The 17948-nt window shown below is 43.6% G+C and overlaps 3 protein-coding genes across 3 annotated transcripts; all 3 read right to left on the bottom strand.

The window, feature by feature from the left end:
* Positions 1-238: 238 nt before the first annotated feature.
* Positions 239-2832, bottom strand: LOC147192773 (vascular cell adhesion protein 1). The gene is made up of 4 exons (XM_086133355.1): positions 2686-2832; positions 1778-2044; positions 989-1321; positions 239-784 (listed from the first exon to the last, which is right to left on the bottom strand). Exons 1-4 carry the CDS (start codon positions 2738-2740, stop codon positions 513-515), a joined length of 927 nt encoding a protein of 308 aa, XP_085989481.1. The 5' UTR covers positions 2741-2832; the 3' UTR covers positions 239-512.
* Positions 2833-4592: 1760 nt separating this feature from the next.
* On the bottom strand, positions 4593-8432 carry LOC147192772 (vascular cell adhesion protein 1-like). Its single transcript, XM_086133354.1, has 5 exons — positions 8090-8432; positions 7258-7530; positions 6855-7181; positions 5681-5932; positions 4593-5357 (listed from the first exon to the last, which is right to left on the bottom strand). Exons 1-5 carry the CDS (start codon positions 8127-8129, stop codon positions 5203-5205), a joined length of 1047 nt encoding a protein of 348 aa, XP_085989480.1. The 5' UTR covers positions 8130-8432; the 3' UTR covers positions 4593-5202.
* A 264-nt stretch (positions 8433-8696) lies between these two features.
* On the bottom strand, positions 8697-16589 carry LOC147192771 (vascular cell adhesion protein 1-like). Its single transcript, XM_086133353.1, has 11 exons — positions 16283-16589; positions 15034-15303; positions 14530-14862; positions 14068-14307; positions 13694-13957; positions 13409-13516; positions 11969-12229; positions 11533-11691; positions 10764-10982; positions 10288-10530; positions 8697-9632 (listed from the first exon to the last, which is right to left on the bottom strand). Exons 1-11 carry the CDS (start codon positions 16338-16340, stop codon positions 9430-9432), a joined length of 2358 nt encoding a protein of 785 aa, XP_085989479.1. The 5' UTR covers positions 16341-16589; the 3' UTR covers positions 8697-9429.
* Positions 16590-17948: the final 1359 nt, after the last annotated feature.

Below are 17948 nucleotides of genomic sequence, written 5' to 3'. Positions count from 1 at the left end.
CTGTTTACAGTACACCATATGGACAAATTTTTAAATCCTTGAATTTGTAAATGAAACTCGCCAGCAAAAATAATAACAATAATAATAATAATTGGAGGTGGCTTTCAAAATTGTCTTTACTTTTTCCGCAGCCCGTCCAGCGCCATGTATGTTCATTCTAAATGATTACATTGACAATCATGAGGATGTACCCTTGAAGGTTGTTTCCCCCAATGACAAGCCATTGGACCATGAAAGGTACAAATTTAGCACCTTTATTCTTACAGTGTAGAAAATAGATGGATAAATCCACATGTTGAACTTCAGCTTTGCATATGCCACTTTGCAGACTGTTGTGGCAATGGCATACACGATGACACACGGTGGTTATCAGTCATAGCTAATGACATCGGCAACAATTTGAGGAAATACGTTCACTCTACTGTAAGCCTCACTAGACAGCTATCTATGTTAAAATTGTGACATATTTAGCATAAATACTGGATGTGTTGTAAAAATCCCTGGTGGTTGGTTCACACCTTCTGTCTAGTTTTGCTCTTGGCTTTGACAGTGAACTGCTTGCTCTTCTTCCCTAGCGTGTTGGATGCGGTGCAGGTGTAGGTTCCAGGCACCAGCGAGGAGGAAGTGAGCACAGCTCCTTGGTCATCTTCCTTTTTTGGCTCCGGCTCGGGTTGCCAGCTGTAGACGGGTGTCGGGTTCCCTGTGGCGGTGCAGTTCAGTGTTGTTTCGCCACCGACTGACACATCCACGCTTTCTGCCTCGGGACTTTGGAACATTGGAGGAACTACATTGGAGGACATAATAATATCAAATGTTTGAAAAGGGCATATTATGAAAAAAATAGAATGAATGTTTGAAAAAAAAAAGCTTCAAAGTGACTGTTTAGTTACCTGCAGGAAAAAGCATGATACCGTACATTCTCTGAGGTTTGTTTTAAGAACTGCATGCCAGGCCATGTGAAGTCATGCTTGAGGGGATTTGAACTTACAGTGCACAGAAGCTCTCAGCGGCTTAGAGGTGACAGTCAGAGGTGGTTGAGGTCCCTCCGGTCCCAGTTCCAGCTCGGCCACGCAGCTGTACCGGGCGCCGTCGTCGGCCTCGGAGGGCGTGATGACGAAGATAGAGGAGATTTGCACCGGCGAGGGAGAAGTCAGCTCGGTAAAGGAGCGGTTATGCACCTCGCTGTGCTCCCTGTACCACCTCAAGTTCAGGTACTGAACGGGAGCAACGTTCTGGACCTCACACAAGAGCTGGTACTCCTTTCCTGCCACCATCGGCCCGGTATGATTCACTACCGTGATGGTGACGCTGTCTGGGTTTTCTGTGAAAAAAAGTAAATACAATTTAAAAAAAATTTAAACTACAAAAATGTATATCTTGGATACTGTGATTATAAAAAAATTACATAAAAATGGCAAATGCTAAAATACATTCAACTGACTACAATATAATAATTCATTATAATATATTAAAAATCAATGATGAAAATAAGAGATTAAAAAATAAAAGAATATTGTTTAAACAAGAAATGAAATTATTAAAATTAATTGTAAATCCAGAACAAAATTGTAATATACAGTATATATATATATATGTGAAATAAAATATGTAAAATTAACTAAATAATAATTTGTCAAAAAAAAGAGAATATTAAAAAGAAATATTGTAAAAACACATTTAAAAAAGATGGTAAAATACTGCCAAACAAAATACAGGGCGCTGAAGTCATGTGCACATGATGTGATCAACAGTACATGCTGTCAAATGGTGATCTCACTATAGAGGACGAGATTGAGCTTCTCCTCGCACTGGCGCGGCGCGGTGAAGAACACCCCATAGCAGATGGGCTCCTCGATCCAGTCGATGAGGCTGTCCACCTTCCACTGGACGCTCGGGCCCTGCTGCGTGTGCGCGGCGCTGATGGCCGACTCCCAGCCCAGCACGCGCACCGGCCGGGTCGCCTCGCAACTCACCAACACCGGCTCCCCGAAGCCCACCACCACCCTGGCGGGCTTGAGGATTAGGGAGCAGCCATCACCTGAAACTGAGATAAAATAAATAAATATAACAAGTCAACTCTAATCCAAATAGCTTAGTGGGACCTTGACCTTTTTGTTTTATGGTTCTCATTAAAAAAAAAAAAAAAAAAACCCAACAACATTCTATTCTAAATTACAGCTATCAAACTGAATAAAAGGGATTGTTGTGAAGTGCAGTTAGGACAAAAGTAAAAGACACAAGGATACATTGTTTTTGTGTTCGATTGTAGGAGTGAATAAATAAACAGCTGAAAGAGCAAGTGAAAAACTTGTGGATGTAAATGTGTCTAACAAATACACCACTTGAGGGCGCTGTTTCCACATCGAGGGATTTAAAAAGTGATCACGAGCAAAATGTGCCAAAAGGGTTTAAAACAAAACACAAACAAGTACATTAGGTCAACTGGAATTTTCCAACATTCCAAATAAGAAAGCATACAAAGCACTTTACGGAGATTTTGATATTGTGTTGACATTCATGGCGCAAAACGAAACGTCATCAACTCAGCACAACTGCAAAGTTGCAGAATGCACTTTTAATATAACCTTACGTTTGAATGACATCGTTTAGCATCAATCATCATTATCACTGACGATCATGCCACTAAACCCCGAAGTTGTACAAGTGGATAAAATAGCATCCTACCTGAGCGAAACATACACAGTGCTGCAATCCACCGCAGATATGCCACATTGGCCATGTTCACTTGACGGTGAAGGAGCCCTGGATAAGAAAAATCCCAAGTTACACAAGCCTGGCAAACTCTGCAGGGAACAATGCTTGGTGGAGACAAGGGCCCCCTTCATCCCAGCTGACTTCAGTGTGTGTGTGGTGTGTTTTGTGTGTGTGCGTGTAGCAGAGGTACCGAAGGGAAAGAGGGGGTTTTGACAGGTGGAAGGAGATCCCCACTGACTCTTGTCATATTTCGGACATGATGTTTATGCAGTTTTACAAAATGGTAAGAGGTCATATTTTGAATGATGACTATTATTTTCACTTGTACGTGCTTTCTGTGTCTGCCAGCAGGCTTGCGGGTGTTGCTGTGTTGCACCCCAGAGTCACACTGTGATCAGAATGCTGTACAACTGCAACACCATTTGATGCTGTGTGGTGTCATTACAGTGTGTGTGCAGCTGCATAAACGCCACGGAACATGAATGAGGGGATGGAGGGAAGCAAATGAAATGAGGAATATATCACTTCATTTCAGTGAAATAGAACTTTCAACATCTTAAAACAAAAAGGATTGGAACGGTGCAAGTGGGCAAAGTGGAGTCAGGCTAACTTTGCATTCCCTTCTAATTAGTATGGCGGCCTCGCACCATGTGAGTGAATGAGAGTAGCAGGCGGGGGCCAAGAGGGGGCCCAAGCTGGCACGCAATCAATTAAAAACAAGTAAGTTGGATCACTATTTCAAGCGCTTGAGAATGTTTACATAATTGACAATACATTAGATCGGTGGTGGTAAAGGTCCCATGCCATCAAAAAAAAAATTCAACTGTTATATGAATAACAAGTCAAAATAAATCTGTGACATGGTTCGAGCTTGACATTAATGCTTTTTTTTTTTTTTGCGATAGTCTTTTTAAGGCAATAGTTGAACTCGCATTTACGGTCGACAGTTTTGCTCACGATAGTCAGATGACCAACAATGGAAAAAAAAAATATTGGCGCGCAATTGGAGGAGGCTTGGTGAAGAAATGTTTCGGCAGTCTCGGGTAATTTTTTTCCCCATTAAACTCATTATAATAGTAATGGGTTTTTTTTTTTTAGATGAAGTTTGGCGGCATTGTGAGCTCATGCTACTGTATTTGTTATTCTCAAGTTTCCCCATCGGAAGTAATGTAATGCGCATCTATTTGTGTAACCTATTAAAAAAAATTCAAAAACCAAGATTTTAACATTATTAGCCTGTCACAATAGTGTGAAAAATTGAACAAATGAACCGTTATATGATGAAACGTAAATAAAATTACTCACTCGTTCAATTCGCCAAACGGACACGTAATGGAGAGGCAACAGGAAACTGTGATCAGTGTACTACTGTTCGTGACGGATTGACATATTGAGGAATCAAATAAGCTGATTCGTGTGATTTTTATCACTATTAAAATCATTAAATTGAAATAAAGCAAAACTATTTTCAACTGTCTCTAAAATTGTCCCTAGGTGTGAATGTGAGCGTGGATGGTTGTTTGTCTCTGTTTGCCCTGCGATTGGCTGGCAACCGATTCAGGGTGTCCCCTGCCTACAGACGGCTGGGATAGGCTCCAGCACCCCCCGCGACCCTAGTGAGGATCAAGCGGTTCGGAAAATGGATGGATGGATATTTTCAACTGTAAGTCTAACAAGTAAAACTACTCACCTTTTGAAGTCTTAAAGGTTTTCAGAGCAATTCAACCACCTAGCGGCGTTTTTAGGTATTGCGGGGACTAATCAGTACTTTTACCGAAAATATTTAAAAATAAAGGTAACTTTTCTACAAATATTTGTGTCTCTCTTGTGCCTGACCACTCATTAAGGATGAAAAAAGTAAATATTTGTTCTCTGAATGTTTCTCAAAATTCAACTTTTAATTCATCTTTTAACGTTTGTTCCATCCGAAGGTTTACAAATGCAAGAACGCATTTCATTTTTGACATTAAAAGCACTATCGACGCGCATTTAATGCTTGTCAAGTACAACAAAATGAATGATTTTCTTGATAACACACTGGGGAGAAGCAAATTCACAGGTCAGTGTTTACAGTGCAAAACCGAACCAAGCTTCACAGAAGTGGACTAGAACCACTGAAAATCATGCAATTAGGTTTACAAACAATGATATAAAAAGGTGCAGCAAACAAAGAGAAAATAAGTGCAATCACGGCGGCTACACTGTACAGTTGTACCTCATAGATAGATGGATGTGCAATTTGGAACCCAGAAGTTGTGGTTGAGTAGCGAAAATTGGACTTCACTTGGTCTCTTTGGCAAATTAGCCCAAAACAGGCATTTCCATCCAGGCTACTCAGCGCACACACACACACACGCACAGGCACACGCACCCACACAATATACAAAGAGCTCAGTCAAACAAAACCTCATGCAGAGCCACACTTGCATAGTAAAATTATAGTTGTAAAAATGTAGAAAAAGGAAAAAAAAAAAAAACAAGCACGGATCATATAGGATCTGACGTAGCTGATCCAGGAGTATAACTCTGCTTCTTGCAAGAATATGTCCCTTGGGGAGTGACAAAAAAATATCCCAGGATGCAGAGCATGACTGCCAGGCCCACAAACAGTCCGAGCACCAATGCCAAGGTTCTTCGAGGTCCTGTGGGAGATGGGAGTTTTCGTTATTGTCTCGTCAAGAATGCGAATTACGCAAAGTTGCACTCCGATAAAGTTTCTGTCCGAGAGACACCCCGCAACCCAAAATGAGCATGATGACAAAAAACACAGAAATTAAAATCCAAGCAATGGTCCCCCGGAGGCTAAAATTGCAATCGCAAGGTGAGAATTACGCAACATTTAGCCAGACAGGAAGATAAAGCTTAGGGCCCAACCAAAATTGATTTTCTGGCCTAAAATTATGTTGAAAAACCCTAATATCGACCGATCAGTCGGGCCCAAGTGAAGATGCAGAGAAGAGCTTACTTGGAGCTTGGGTGACCGTGAAGCGCCTGGTGATGGTTCCCTGAGAGTTTGCGGCGGTGCACTCGTAGGTGCCCGGATGCTTGAAAGAGGAGTTGAAAACAGATTGAGTTTCAGTCAGAACTTTAGCCGTGTAAGGCGTCTTCCAGCTGTATTCCGGCAGTGGGTTTCCTGAGGCGCTGCAATCTAAACTCATTTGGCTGCCAACTTGGAGCGTCAGAGTCTCGTTCGTTGGATGGCTGAAGGTCGGCGCGTCTGTTGACACAAGATTACATTTAGAATGAAAAAGGATCACCGTTCCCAGCGTGCAAGTTAGCTCTGATTGGCTCCTATCTTGTCCTGTCCTTACAGAGTGTAGTACTCCTTGGCTCACTTCTCCAGTCCTGTCCAACTTGCTCCTGCCTGATTTGACTTTCCACATCCAATGTCCTCCTGTCCTCTCCTATTAGGGTGTAGTATGGTCTGGCTCACTGCTCTGCCCCTGTCTCGCCCTGTCCAGTTTGTCTCCCGTCTTAAGTGTTCTTGTGCAGACCGGTCCTGTTCCATTTGCTACTTTCCATAACCAATTCACTCCTGTCCTGTCTATTCCTATTCACTAGTTTGTGCATTCTGCATACTTTTCTCCTGCCTGTCCTGTCCTAGTTGCTACCAGTTGCATTCCTTTCTCACACGGTGTAGCAATGCCTGGCTCATTGCTCCTGTCCTGACCTATTTACTCATGTCCTAAGTGCTTCTGCCCTCTCCTATTCGAAACTTTCCACATGCTATGTGCTCTTGTCCTATCCGATCCTGTCCTACTTGCGACTATCCTGGTCTGTCCTATCTCATATATGCTTCTGTCCTGTACTAATCACTACTCAGTGAATTCTAGGTACTCCTGTCATGGCCACTTCTGTCCTATTGGCCTCATCTTTCTGTACATACTCTTGTCATGTTCTGCCCCATCCTTTCATATTTGCTATTTGCTGCTGCATCCCATTCTCACGGTCATCCTAAATGCTTTCATCCTGTCCAATCCAATCCTATTGGCTACCTTCTGCATCCTAAATGCTCCTTTTCTGTTATCCAACTTGCTACTCGCTACATTTCTTCCTCACAGGGAGTAGTACTGCATAGTACGGTGCTCTTGTCCTGCCCTGTCCTTGTTGTTAAGCTTCCTCACTTGATATAGACTTACAATGCACAATCAGCTCGAGCGGCTCCGAGGACATCTCTGGAAGCTGCCCCAATGGGCCAAGGTCGATCCTTGCCTCACAGTGGAACTGCGCTCCATTATACTCTCTCCTTGATAACAGTGAGAAGTGGAAGAATTTGGAAACTGGCTCTTTGATATCAAGATTATTGAACCATATCTTGTCCACTCTTTTATTGCCATTGAGCAATTCCAAAGAGACATGATGTATTGGCGCAATCTGATTGACTTCACACCGCACGAAAAAGGATTCCTGCTCTGACAAGGGGCCAACGTGATTCTCCAGCGATATGGACACATTGTCCGGCATTTCTGCAAGGAGAAGTGACAAATTAAGGCACGCAGGAATGTTCAAGTATTAACTCCAAAAAAATAAAAGGCTACTTACTGTAGACGGTGACGGGTAAATCCTTCGTACACTGAGAACCATTGAGATTGACAAAGCAGATGGGATGCACGTGCCAACTTTGCAACGAATCTATTTTCAAGGTGAGGTTCGACACACCCTTCACCAGTCCCGTGCCTCCAAATGACGACTCCCAGCCCATTCCCTTCGATTGACTGGATAAGGACTTGCATACAGCTGAGATGGAGCCGCCGAAAGGCACCAGCACAAAGTTAGGAGTTATTTCTAGTGGGCAGGAAGTGCTTGCAGGCTTTGCTGAAATAAAACACATTCACAATGCAAACAGGCATGATGGTTAAATGCACAGTACAAATGAAGAACTCAACTTTTTCTCTCCTCTTCTGCATATCTTGGCAGCAGTGGTAGGAAATAGCAAAGCTGCAATACTGAACAAGGTACTGTATAGCAGACTGTTGTGGAAGTAAATTAGTGCAAATTGAGACGCGATCTTTATTTCAGTGTATATACTTTGTGACATTTTTGTTTCATGGTGTGTCATAACAATTTTATAATGTAAAATACTGTACGTGCCTTGGCTGAAAAAAAAGGTTCGTTAACACCAATTTATTCCTCGAAAGGTGGGTGTGTACTGGTTTAAACCACACGAGCTTGGTGACCATGCAGTGCTACTGTTTTAACGCATACAAAATATTTAACAGATGACGGAGAATTGATCCTCACACGGGTAATCCGTGAGCACGCAAACAAAAACTGACGAAGCTCACAAAAAGTTTAGAAAACAAACAGGCATTTACAACGCGGCTAAGCTAATGCTAACGGGCGAACAAATAGAGAACAGGAAAAAAAACCTTACCTGCATACACTATTAAGCAGCTGAATAGGATGACTATCATCGTAAAAGTGGGGAATCTGGTAGTTCTTTACACTAGATGACAAAAAACAAAAGATGGCTCGTCACAAAATCAAATAAAAGCACCGAAAGTAAAAGTAGCACAGTGTTGCGTTCAAGTGTTCCCTGCCTCGCTTAGAAATGCTTATAAAGACGCCAGTAGTAATCGGCAAGTAAAACCTCAAAATGAGTCATTTTTAAAGTTTGCGCAAATGTTTCGACAGATTAAAAATCCGCCCCACCGCGTCATTGTGTCAACATGTCGCGACAATGAAATCGACGCAATTAACTCGCCTGTTCCGTTCAGTTTTGCATTCTTCCGGAGGACTTTGAAAGCAGCACGGTAACGATTTAAAGGTACAATATTCCCCGACTAAACCAAATTTATGTTGGCACAAAAACATGGATTCAGACTATATAATACACTCAAGACACGGCCAGGCACATTTTTATCGTACTCGTTGTACTCCACTGACAAATAACTAATTAATATTGACCGTGACAAACTAAGGTAAAACAGGTTGTGATTTTAGTGCCTTTTGAATCTACACGTTAAGAAAGCAACTTTGCTCAAAAGTCACATATTTAATGATAAAAATCCTCTGTTATAAATATGTACAGCAACATTCACAAATATGGGGACACTACATTCACATCCACCATGCGGTTTTTGTTCACTTCTTAAAAAAAAAAGATTTAACAGTACATCAAATATTCAATATAGCATTTAAGGCCAGGCATTCATCAGACCACAAAGCAGAGAGAATTTCCCAAGCTGCACCAGGCACACAGAGAGAGTGAGAGGCTACAAAAGTACAAGTGCACAGTGGGTAAGAGGAAAGCACCGTAAAAGGACAAAAGGCTCAGGGATCTACACACGTCGCTTCATGTTTCACATGGCAAGCGCAACTGATTAGTTTAGAAAAGTAGTGCACTTCCTCAATTCAAACCCCAAAAACCACAGAGTTACCTCACGCTTCCTCAAGACGCTCAGTTTGTGAAACGATGCCACACAAACCGCACCACAAGAGTTTGGGGTGCAGGAAAGCAAACATCCAACCATTTACATAATTATATTAATTTTTTTGTGTGCTTACTAAACATTCAAGAGCCAGCTTGTCTGGGCTCCTTCTTTGAAATGTCTCCATCCAGTGAACCAGAGTAGTAAATACTGACCCGTACAGCACAAGCTGTAGTCTTTAAACGGATCTGATAAAGAGTCAAATCTGAAAGAAGACATGACTGTGAGTCAGTCGCCCAGACGGCTCGTCCGTCCGTGTGTGGTGGGGGGTGACGTGATCCGGTCACGACAGCTTGGTCATAGGGAACTGTAAATCCCAGCCGTTGTGCGCCACGTTGGCGTTGTGGCCGCTGAGTTTGGGGTTCTTCAGACTGTAGCGCCGCATCTTGGTATTCTTGTAATAGATGGAGTAGATGAAGAGGAAAATGGCCGAGATGACCACCACCGTGGCCGCCACGAATCCGGCGATGAGGGGCAGGTAGTCCTCTGGAGAAGCAACAACATAACACGGCAAAGATTAATCGTCTGTTTTGTTTTTTGACATAACGTATTTTAGAAAGTATAAATGGATAAATTGCAATGTGTGGGCTTGCCAATTTTAACCATCACGACATTTCTCACTGTATGCACATAAAAAAAAAAAACATTTCCAGGCAGTCCAAAAAAAAGGCCATCGAGTGCCTCTCTCTGTTATCATACGATTACAAAAGAGACAAAATATCTCTTTGCTGGATGCCAGTTGCGTCAAAGGCAAACGATAAATGTCATTCATGTTTTGCACTTCAAGAAAACAGTCAGCCTGGTTCTGTTCGAACTGTCCCCAATCATTTTTCCCGTCCGTGACGGTGTCCAAAAAATTCTGTCTTTTCCTCAGCCGTGCAACATTGTGTCACCTCAAGATTGAAAGTCTCAAAATGTTTTATTTCTTTAAAGAAAATAATGACTGAATATATTTAGGCGAGATGCATTTTAGTTGTTAAAAAATGGATAGCCGTCATGCTTCGGTGCAGAAGGAAGTGTGTCAGCCAAGAAGGTAAGTTTGTAACCAATTTTTTTCTTTCTTCACTCATGGCCTTGAAGAAAAGTTGTGGAAGATGACATTGAGGAGTTTTTGTGTTCCCGTTAGTAGCGGTACTACTACCTTTTGGGATCACTTCAACCTCGTGGACATCCCACGCCACATCATTGACGGCCTTGCAGACGTAGCGGCCTGCCTTCAAAACGGTGATGTTGTCTCTTGACTCCCAATAGGGGTTTTCAACGCCGCTTGACCAGTAGATGACGGGAGGCGGCTGACCGTCTGCTTCGCACACGAGCTCCTCGGGGTAACCTCGGAACAGCGGGACGACTCCCGGGAGCTTGGTGGTGTTGATGACCGGTTTGTCTGTTCGAGGCAAGAGTACGCATCATTTAAAGACATATTATACGCCAAAAATATTTTTTAAGTGAGCATTGAATCTTCAAGGACTGTTTCTTTTACATTTAGTAGTGCCGTTTGAAGCTGTAAAACACAATAAAAATGGCTGCTGATAAATTGTGCTTTGTTCCACAAAACAAAACATAATCTGCGATACGGCAGGAGCAAACTGTAACGTGGACATGAAAAGATCCGCTCACAGTACACGCTGAAGCTGACAGCACGTGAAATCACGGCGGGGGACAGCCGCGGTCCCAGCGGTCCCAACTCCAAGATCGCCTCGCAACTTAAAGCTGCTTCGTGATGTGTTCGGTTGAGGAGGAAGCTGGCGCTGGCAGACACGTTTACCGGCGTCCTGATGGTGCCCGGTTCACACGACGTGTTCGAGTCTTGTGGGCAGTCGACCAATCGCAGAGGCTCTGGAAGACATTTTTTGGGGAAGAAAAAAAATTGTTATGATTTGCACAAAAACGCAGCAATCACATCACAACAAGCTGAAAATTTATGAGAGTGATCCAAAATGTTGGAAGATATTTTTCAAATTAAATGCCAAATTTAAACAACAAACGTTTAGCATGACAAGATACCACAGTTTTAAAAATATTGGGAAAAAAGTACAATGAAAGTTTGGCAATTATGTTAATATAAAATATGAAATTTAATTTAAAATGGAACGTTAGATGCTCTTTTTTATTTTGATTGGAAATATCAGTAATGTCTATAACGATAACAAATTGAGATTTTTTTTTTAAATTAAAAACATCACAGCATTTTTTACATACTTTGAATATTTGATGTACTGTGACAACATGATTCCAGATGCATAATTTTCATTTATGATTGTCGTCTCGGAACAAAATTAAAATCATATTTCAAGGCACCACTACAGGATTCTCTTTGGCTTTCTTTTTGTGACATCCGCACGGAAGAACACGAGTCGTGGCAAAGATCTAAAAGAACGCTCCTTACCTCTGACTGACGGCTCAATGGTTCGATTGCCGTGATACCAGCGCACAATGAGGCTTTGTGCGGGAGCCACGTTGGTGATGTCACAACGCAGCTGGCACAGCTTGCCCTCCAAAAAGATCGACTTGTTGACCGGACGGATGGTGACGCTGTCGGGCATTTCTGGTTGTAGTCATTGTAAGAAAGCGAAACGACATAAATACATATTACAGCAGTGGTCCCCAATCACCGTGTTGGGAGAGTTCATCAGGTGTTCTGCTGGAAATTGTCCAATTTTACTTAGCTACTAGTCAAAAATAGACCAACTGATTACAACGTTTGTCTGCCTGTGTATAGATCTGTGACATTTGTTTGGTGGTGTGCCATGAAACTTTTGAAAGTCAAATATGAGGAATATGAAAACACTACATTAGACTTCAAAGAATAAATATATACACACTGTAGAGGATGAAGTTAAGAGGCTTCTTGCAAATCATTTGACTCTGGAAGAAGACGGTGCAGCGAGGCGAAGGATCCCAGTCTGTATGGGTGTCAGGAGTCCAAGTTGTTTCGTTGTGGTGTAAGACAGGCCCTCCGGCCCAGGCTATGGCTCGGGCATTTCTTGTGCTCGTGAACATGCACGTGGCATGCTGGCTTTCACCCATGTATTGGAGCACCAGGGCCTCGGGTTGTATCCTAATGGGGCATTCATGATGCTCACCTGTAGAGTCAAGTGGAAAGAAACAGAAATATCACAAATGGAGCTAAGTAACAATGAAGATGATCTAACGTGCACAGGTGCTGTAACTTGGCTCGATAATGGGATGTGTGGTAGGTAACACGGGTCACACATGCGGCTGTTGTAGTGTTGACATTTGAAAGCCTGTAAAATACAAGTTGTTTATCAAGAAAGGTCCAACAGGAAAGGAAGGCAGTCAGGAAGGAAAGACCCTCCCAAAGGAAAGGCTGCTCCTGTGGTCTTTGTGCTGGAATTGAATCCAATATCCACCACCTCAGTCCACATTCCTCAATTCACAAACAAACGCAACACTTGGAAGGGATATTAGGTGGTGGCGTTGTTTTTAACGAAGAGACAGTTCCAACTCTTCATCGCAAACAATCTGTGTCTATTTGTTCTTGTGCTAAAAGACGCGTTTGAAATGTATGCGTGGTCTTCCTCTGCCTGACTCCTCTGCACGCCAAACAGGCAAACAACCGCAAGATTATTTTTAGAAAACTGTCTTATTTTTATCGTTCGCATAAAAAGAATCCATTTTACTCACTGGACCTGGCTCCGTTTTTAGACAGCGACAGCTCCAAAGTCAGGAAGATTGCAATAAAACGAAGCCAATTTAAATCATCCATTTGACTTAGTTGTTTTCTCGCCCCGGACTCCAAACGGCTCTCTCCCGGCTTCCGTTATCTAGCCAGGGTGGCTGCGGAACGTGCGGCGTCTCTCTCCCGTGTGCGTGGTTCAGCTTCTCCCGGAGGCAGTTGAGCGACCCAGCCAAAAGCTAAAACTACATGCCGGGCTATTCAGTCTTCCTCTCGCCGGAGAGGAAACAGCAGTCCTGCCTCTAGTTTCCCTCCCTCTCCTTATTCCGAGTGCCTGGACGCAGTTGCTACACTGCGCATGCGCAATCACGTCGCTGTTACTAATGGAACATTTCGCTGGAACCCGGGCGGCCTTATATAAAATGGCGTCGGGACACGAATAACAAGTCCTGAGTGTACCCAAAACACTTCTATTTCCTTTAAGGCTATCAACAGTACAATAGTTCGGCCGCAGATGGGATGTCAACCCTTGATTTAGGTTTCACTTCAGTAGTCGGAATTCCACCTATGCAACAATTATATGGTCATAGTGTGGACGCTGACAAAGTAATTATTTTTTTGTTACCACACAGGATTTCGTCGCTCCCATCACCGCAGTGGTCTTCTCCGTCACACATGCGATGAGACAAGATGCATGCGCCTTTTGCACACCTAAACCAGTCGGGCTCGCACTCTGTCAAACACACACACACACACACACACAGAATAAAATGAATCAGCAGCATGACGTGAGAGTGGTTAGCATGTCTGCCACACATTCACCACACATTAATGAGATCTGGGTTCAAATCTCGGTCGAACATCATCGACAAAAAGAAACTTGACTTCTCGGGTTTTGTATGAGTCTCACCTTTTACGCTCACTGTGACTTTTTTAGTGACATTCCCTCTTTCGTTGCTGGCGTAGCAAGTGTAGACGCCCGTGTGGTGTGAAGCCACATTCGGTATCAGCAGACGGGAAACTCCATCTTCATTGACCTGAGTGACGTTGAGAAAAGTGGGCGCACTCCAGGAGTATTCGGGTCGCGGGTTGGCTCTGGTGGAGCACTGGAGGTATATTTCGGAGCCCAGCTCCACTTCAATATCCTCCAGCTCCTCTATCTGCGAGGGCGGATCTGATCACAACAATTTGTCGTTATTCATTTTGTCAAACAGCATTTAAATGTACCGAGTGGCGGACGTAATCGTCAATGGCAACTGAAGACAAGACATTAGATGGACTCACATACAACATTGAGATCCACGGTGGCATTGACCGTGCTTGAAGACAAGGTGGCAACGACGACATACTGCCCGGCGTCGTATCTCGTCAGTGTCTCCGATAACTCCACCTCCTCTCCGTCTTTGTACCAGGTGATCAAAAATTCGGAAGACCCGCCTTCCACGGAGCAGGAGAGGTTGTGAGGAGCGTACTCCACTGCGGTGTAGTTACTTGGACACGTGAGCTCGATGTCTTCCATGTCATCTGAAAAAGGAACGAAAAAATGATGAATGCTGCAAGCAGCGACGAACGGGCCCTCATCACCCTCTTTCATGGTGAATTTTAAAAGAAGACCAAAATTTGATGCCATGCAAACTATTTGTACACAAACATTAAAATGACACTTTCATTACTTCTTAGGGGACAAGTTGTCCGAAAAATTGTGTGTCTCAGTTTGTACCATCCTCATACATGCAGTATACTTACATTCAACTGTGAGCTCCAACTCGGGTGAAAATGCACTGAGTTGCGGCCCCTCGGGCGGCAGGTCCAAAACCGCCTCGCATTTGAGCTTGACAAGCTGCTGCTGCCGTTCCGAAGACGACTCGAAATGTTTGTAGTTGTAGCCAAAAACAAGATCAACGGGTCCTTTAATTGACCCTTCAGCGCGTCTTTCCGTGATGACCGTATCGTTGCTGTACCACCGCACGATGACGCGGTGAATCGGCGCGATCCTCCTAATGATGCATGTCACTTCAATCGGCTCTCCTTCTTTGACAACAGATCTGTTGGCTTGGATGGAGATATTTTGTGGAGATGCTGAAGGAGGAAGAAGACAAAAAGTGATGAGACAGCGTCACGCTATCGTTCCATTCCAGTGTGGAATAAGGCTGGATTATTTTTGATTGATATTGGAATCCCGATTGCTCAACGTGATTCTGAAATTAGTTCTAAACTTAGTGTTGTCCATCCCTAGTCGATAACACTCACTGTAAACGACGACGTCTGCGTTCTTGGAGCACTGGTTTCGTCCGCTTTTGGGCACTGGGCTGAGGAAGCACGCGGGCGAGATGTGCCACCTGGTGAGTGCGTCCACGCTCCAAGCCAAATGGCGCACAGGCTTCAGGCCCGTGCCACCCAGCGGAGCCTCCCAACCCATCCCTTTGTACAGGGGGTCGGCGGTGCTGCAGTTGATGGAAACGGGGTCTCCGTATCGCACCGCCACCCCGGTGGGGCTCAACTCGACGGGGCAGCAGGCACCTGCGTGAAGTGATATGATTATTCTCACCGCATTTATATAGGTTGCTTGGAGGGTTGGAGAACTGCGACCATCCATGCTAACTGTTAGCATGGATGACGATGACTAGAGAGCAAGACTTTCCTGCCTGATGGGCTGAATATCAACCAAAAATTTGGTCTACTGGATAAATTGAGCACAAAGTCATGCTCGGAAAAGTGGGACAAAACTATTTTGTAAACAAGTTTTTGTCCATCAGCACCATCTCCAGGCAGAGAAGCGCCTTCAGTGACAGGCGGCTGTCACTGCCTTGCTCTACTGACACACTGAGGAAATCCTTCCTCCCTCAGGCCGTGCGACCTTTCAATTCCACCCTGGGAGTGAAACGCAAACATCATATCCCCCACAGCTCTGTATTGCACTGTCAACACATTGCGCACTGATCGAGATTAATCTGATTCCCGGACCCTCAGGTCACACTGGAATGGTGACTTTCATCCTGAACTGGTTGCCAGCCAATCGCAGGGCACACATACACGAACAACCATACGCACTTAACACTCACACCTAGGGACAATTTAGAGTGTTCCATTAACCTGCCATGCATGTTTTTGGAATGTAGGGGAAAACCCGAGTACCCGGAGAAAACCCACGCAGGCTCGGGGACAACATGCAAACTCCACACAGGAAGGCCGGAGCCGGAATCGAAACTTGCACCTCTGCACTGTGAGCCTGACGCGCGAACCAGTCGCCCACCGGGCTGCACCCCCCCCCCCCCCCGCCCCCCCAAAAAGTAATTCCGTAAACCGGCTTTGCCCTGTGTTGTTTTAATTTTGGAAAGTAATTATTTAGTTCCCCGTGCGGATTAAGTATGTATGTATGTTTTATGTATGTATGTTTGTTTTCTTAGTAGGTACACTAGCACAGATGAAATAATAACCATTTCTGATTGATTTGAAATTTTTGGGACCTTTGTCAAGAGCATGCTGGACTAAAACGTACCTGTGGCGCTGAGCAGAAACCCCATCAAAAGGCGCACGAATGTCGTCCTTTCGCCCATTTTCTGACGCCAATACAAAGTTCCTCCTTGTGTGAGTCCTTTCCCGGCTCAGCTCCACTTCTGTGCCACTCGCCTGCCTTGCACAAATGTCAAGCACGAGAGAGAAGGCGCGATAGAAAGAGAGAAAAGGAGGTGTGTTCACTTGATGTGTGTGTCAGAGAGAGAGACAGGGAGAGAGAGTCAGGCCGGGTTACACTTGCAAAGTCTACGCACCAGCTGCATTAGGGTGCAGGTTGGCTCACCAAAATAATCACCCTTGTCACAAACACACAGCCGTTAAATGTCAAATCTAATCTATGTAAACGTACTTTGAAGTCAAAAGTATCCGGTCACGGTTCTTCATCAATTAATGAAGCAATCATGAGCGTTTCCAGATGGGTGGGGGATTAATATCGCGATACATTTCGGGTTTCCCTGTTTGGTGCGGTGACTACGTGGCGATAATTTTGGCTTGGTAGAGTTTGTTTGAGACTATTGTCTGCTTTCTGTTAAATCTACCTCTCTTTTTTTTGTTTTTTTTTGGTCCATGGATATGTTGTTACTATTCTGATGATTCAGAAACGGATCTCACAAAATATAAACATAATAGAGCTCTGCTGACCAAGGAATAATGACAGTTGATTTCCATTCCAGGTACTTTTTTGTTCTTGGTACTTGTAGTCATTGAAACTATTGTATCTGTTCTACGGGTCGTCACAGGGTAGTCTTGTAATTCTAGAACATTTTACGTGGCAATTGAAATTTACGTTGCTTAAAAAATAACTGCTTAATTATGCCCTACTGATTCGTCATTGAAATTAATAGTGGCGTTTATTTTTTCCCATTAAAACTCATTCAGTACTAGCCAATTCTGGACCAAGTCTGGAAAGACGTTTAAAAACGTCTTTGGAAGTGAATGAGTTAAAAAAAATAATATCTTAAAGAGCCTCTTTGCACCACCACCCATCCTGTGTAAAACACTCTAGTCAGCACACAAATAGAAAAGCGGGAACGGCGTCGATCGCCAGTAGACAACTTCGGATTCTTTTTTTTGGGGGAGACATGATGAGATCCAACACCAGCTGGATCACAAATGACAGATTATCACACTATCACCCTGTCAGTGTCCACCAAAATGGAGCATTATTATCTCTGAAAAGAATGTCTTTTTAAAAAAAATTAAAGTCGAACATCTGCAACAAGTGGAGGCCGTGGCAAAAATTGTTCACTGGGTTCAAGTGTTCCAGTCATGTTGCTTAAACACTCCCACCCCATCACATCACACTGCGTGCCCTTTTCTCCACCCTGCCCTTTAAACGGCAAAAGGTTTCAATTATGAAAACGTCCACATTAATGAGCTTTGACCATCAACCCGCTTCTGCATATGAAACTAAAACAAAGGCAGAGTTGCCATCTTGTTGAATTCAGGAAATATCCCGGGAATAATTACTGACTGTTTGAGAAGACATTCATGTTAAAACTTAACATCATAGTGGGCACAGCGATGTAGTTGAACAGAAGGAATTCCATTTCCTAGTAAGAGTTGCTTGTCGTTAGGCAGAATTCAAGACTAATCTGTTTGAAAATCGTGACTAACAGTATTAATAAAAACAATCCGCATTCTCTGTT

This window comes from Hippocampus guttulatus, chromosome 16, assembly GCF_054856545.1.
Source record: "Hippocampus guttulatus isolate MCC_2025c chromosome 16, RoL_Hgut_1.0, whole genome shotgun sequence".
Lineage (NCBI taxonomy): Eukaryota > Metazoa > Chordata > Actinopteri > Syngnathiformes > Syngnathidae > Hippocampus > Hippocampus guttulatus.
This window is presented reverse-complemented; position numbering and strand designations above follow the sequence as displayed.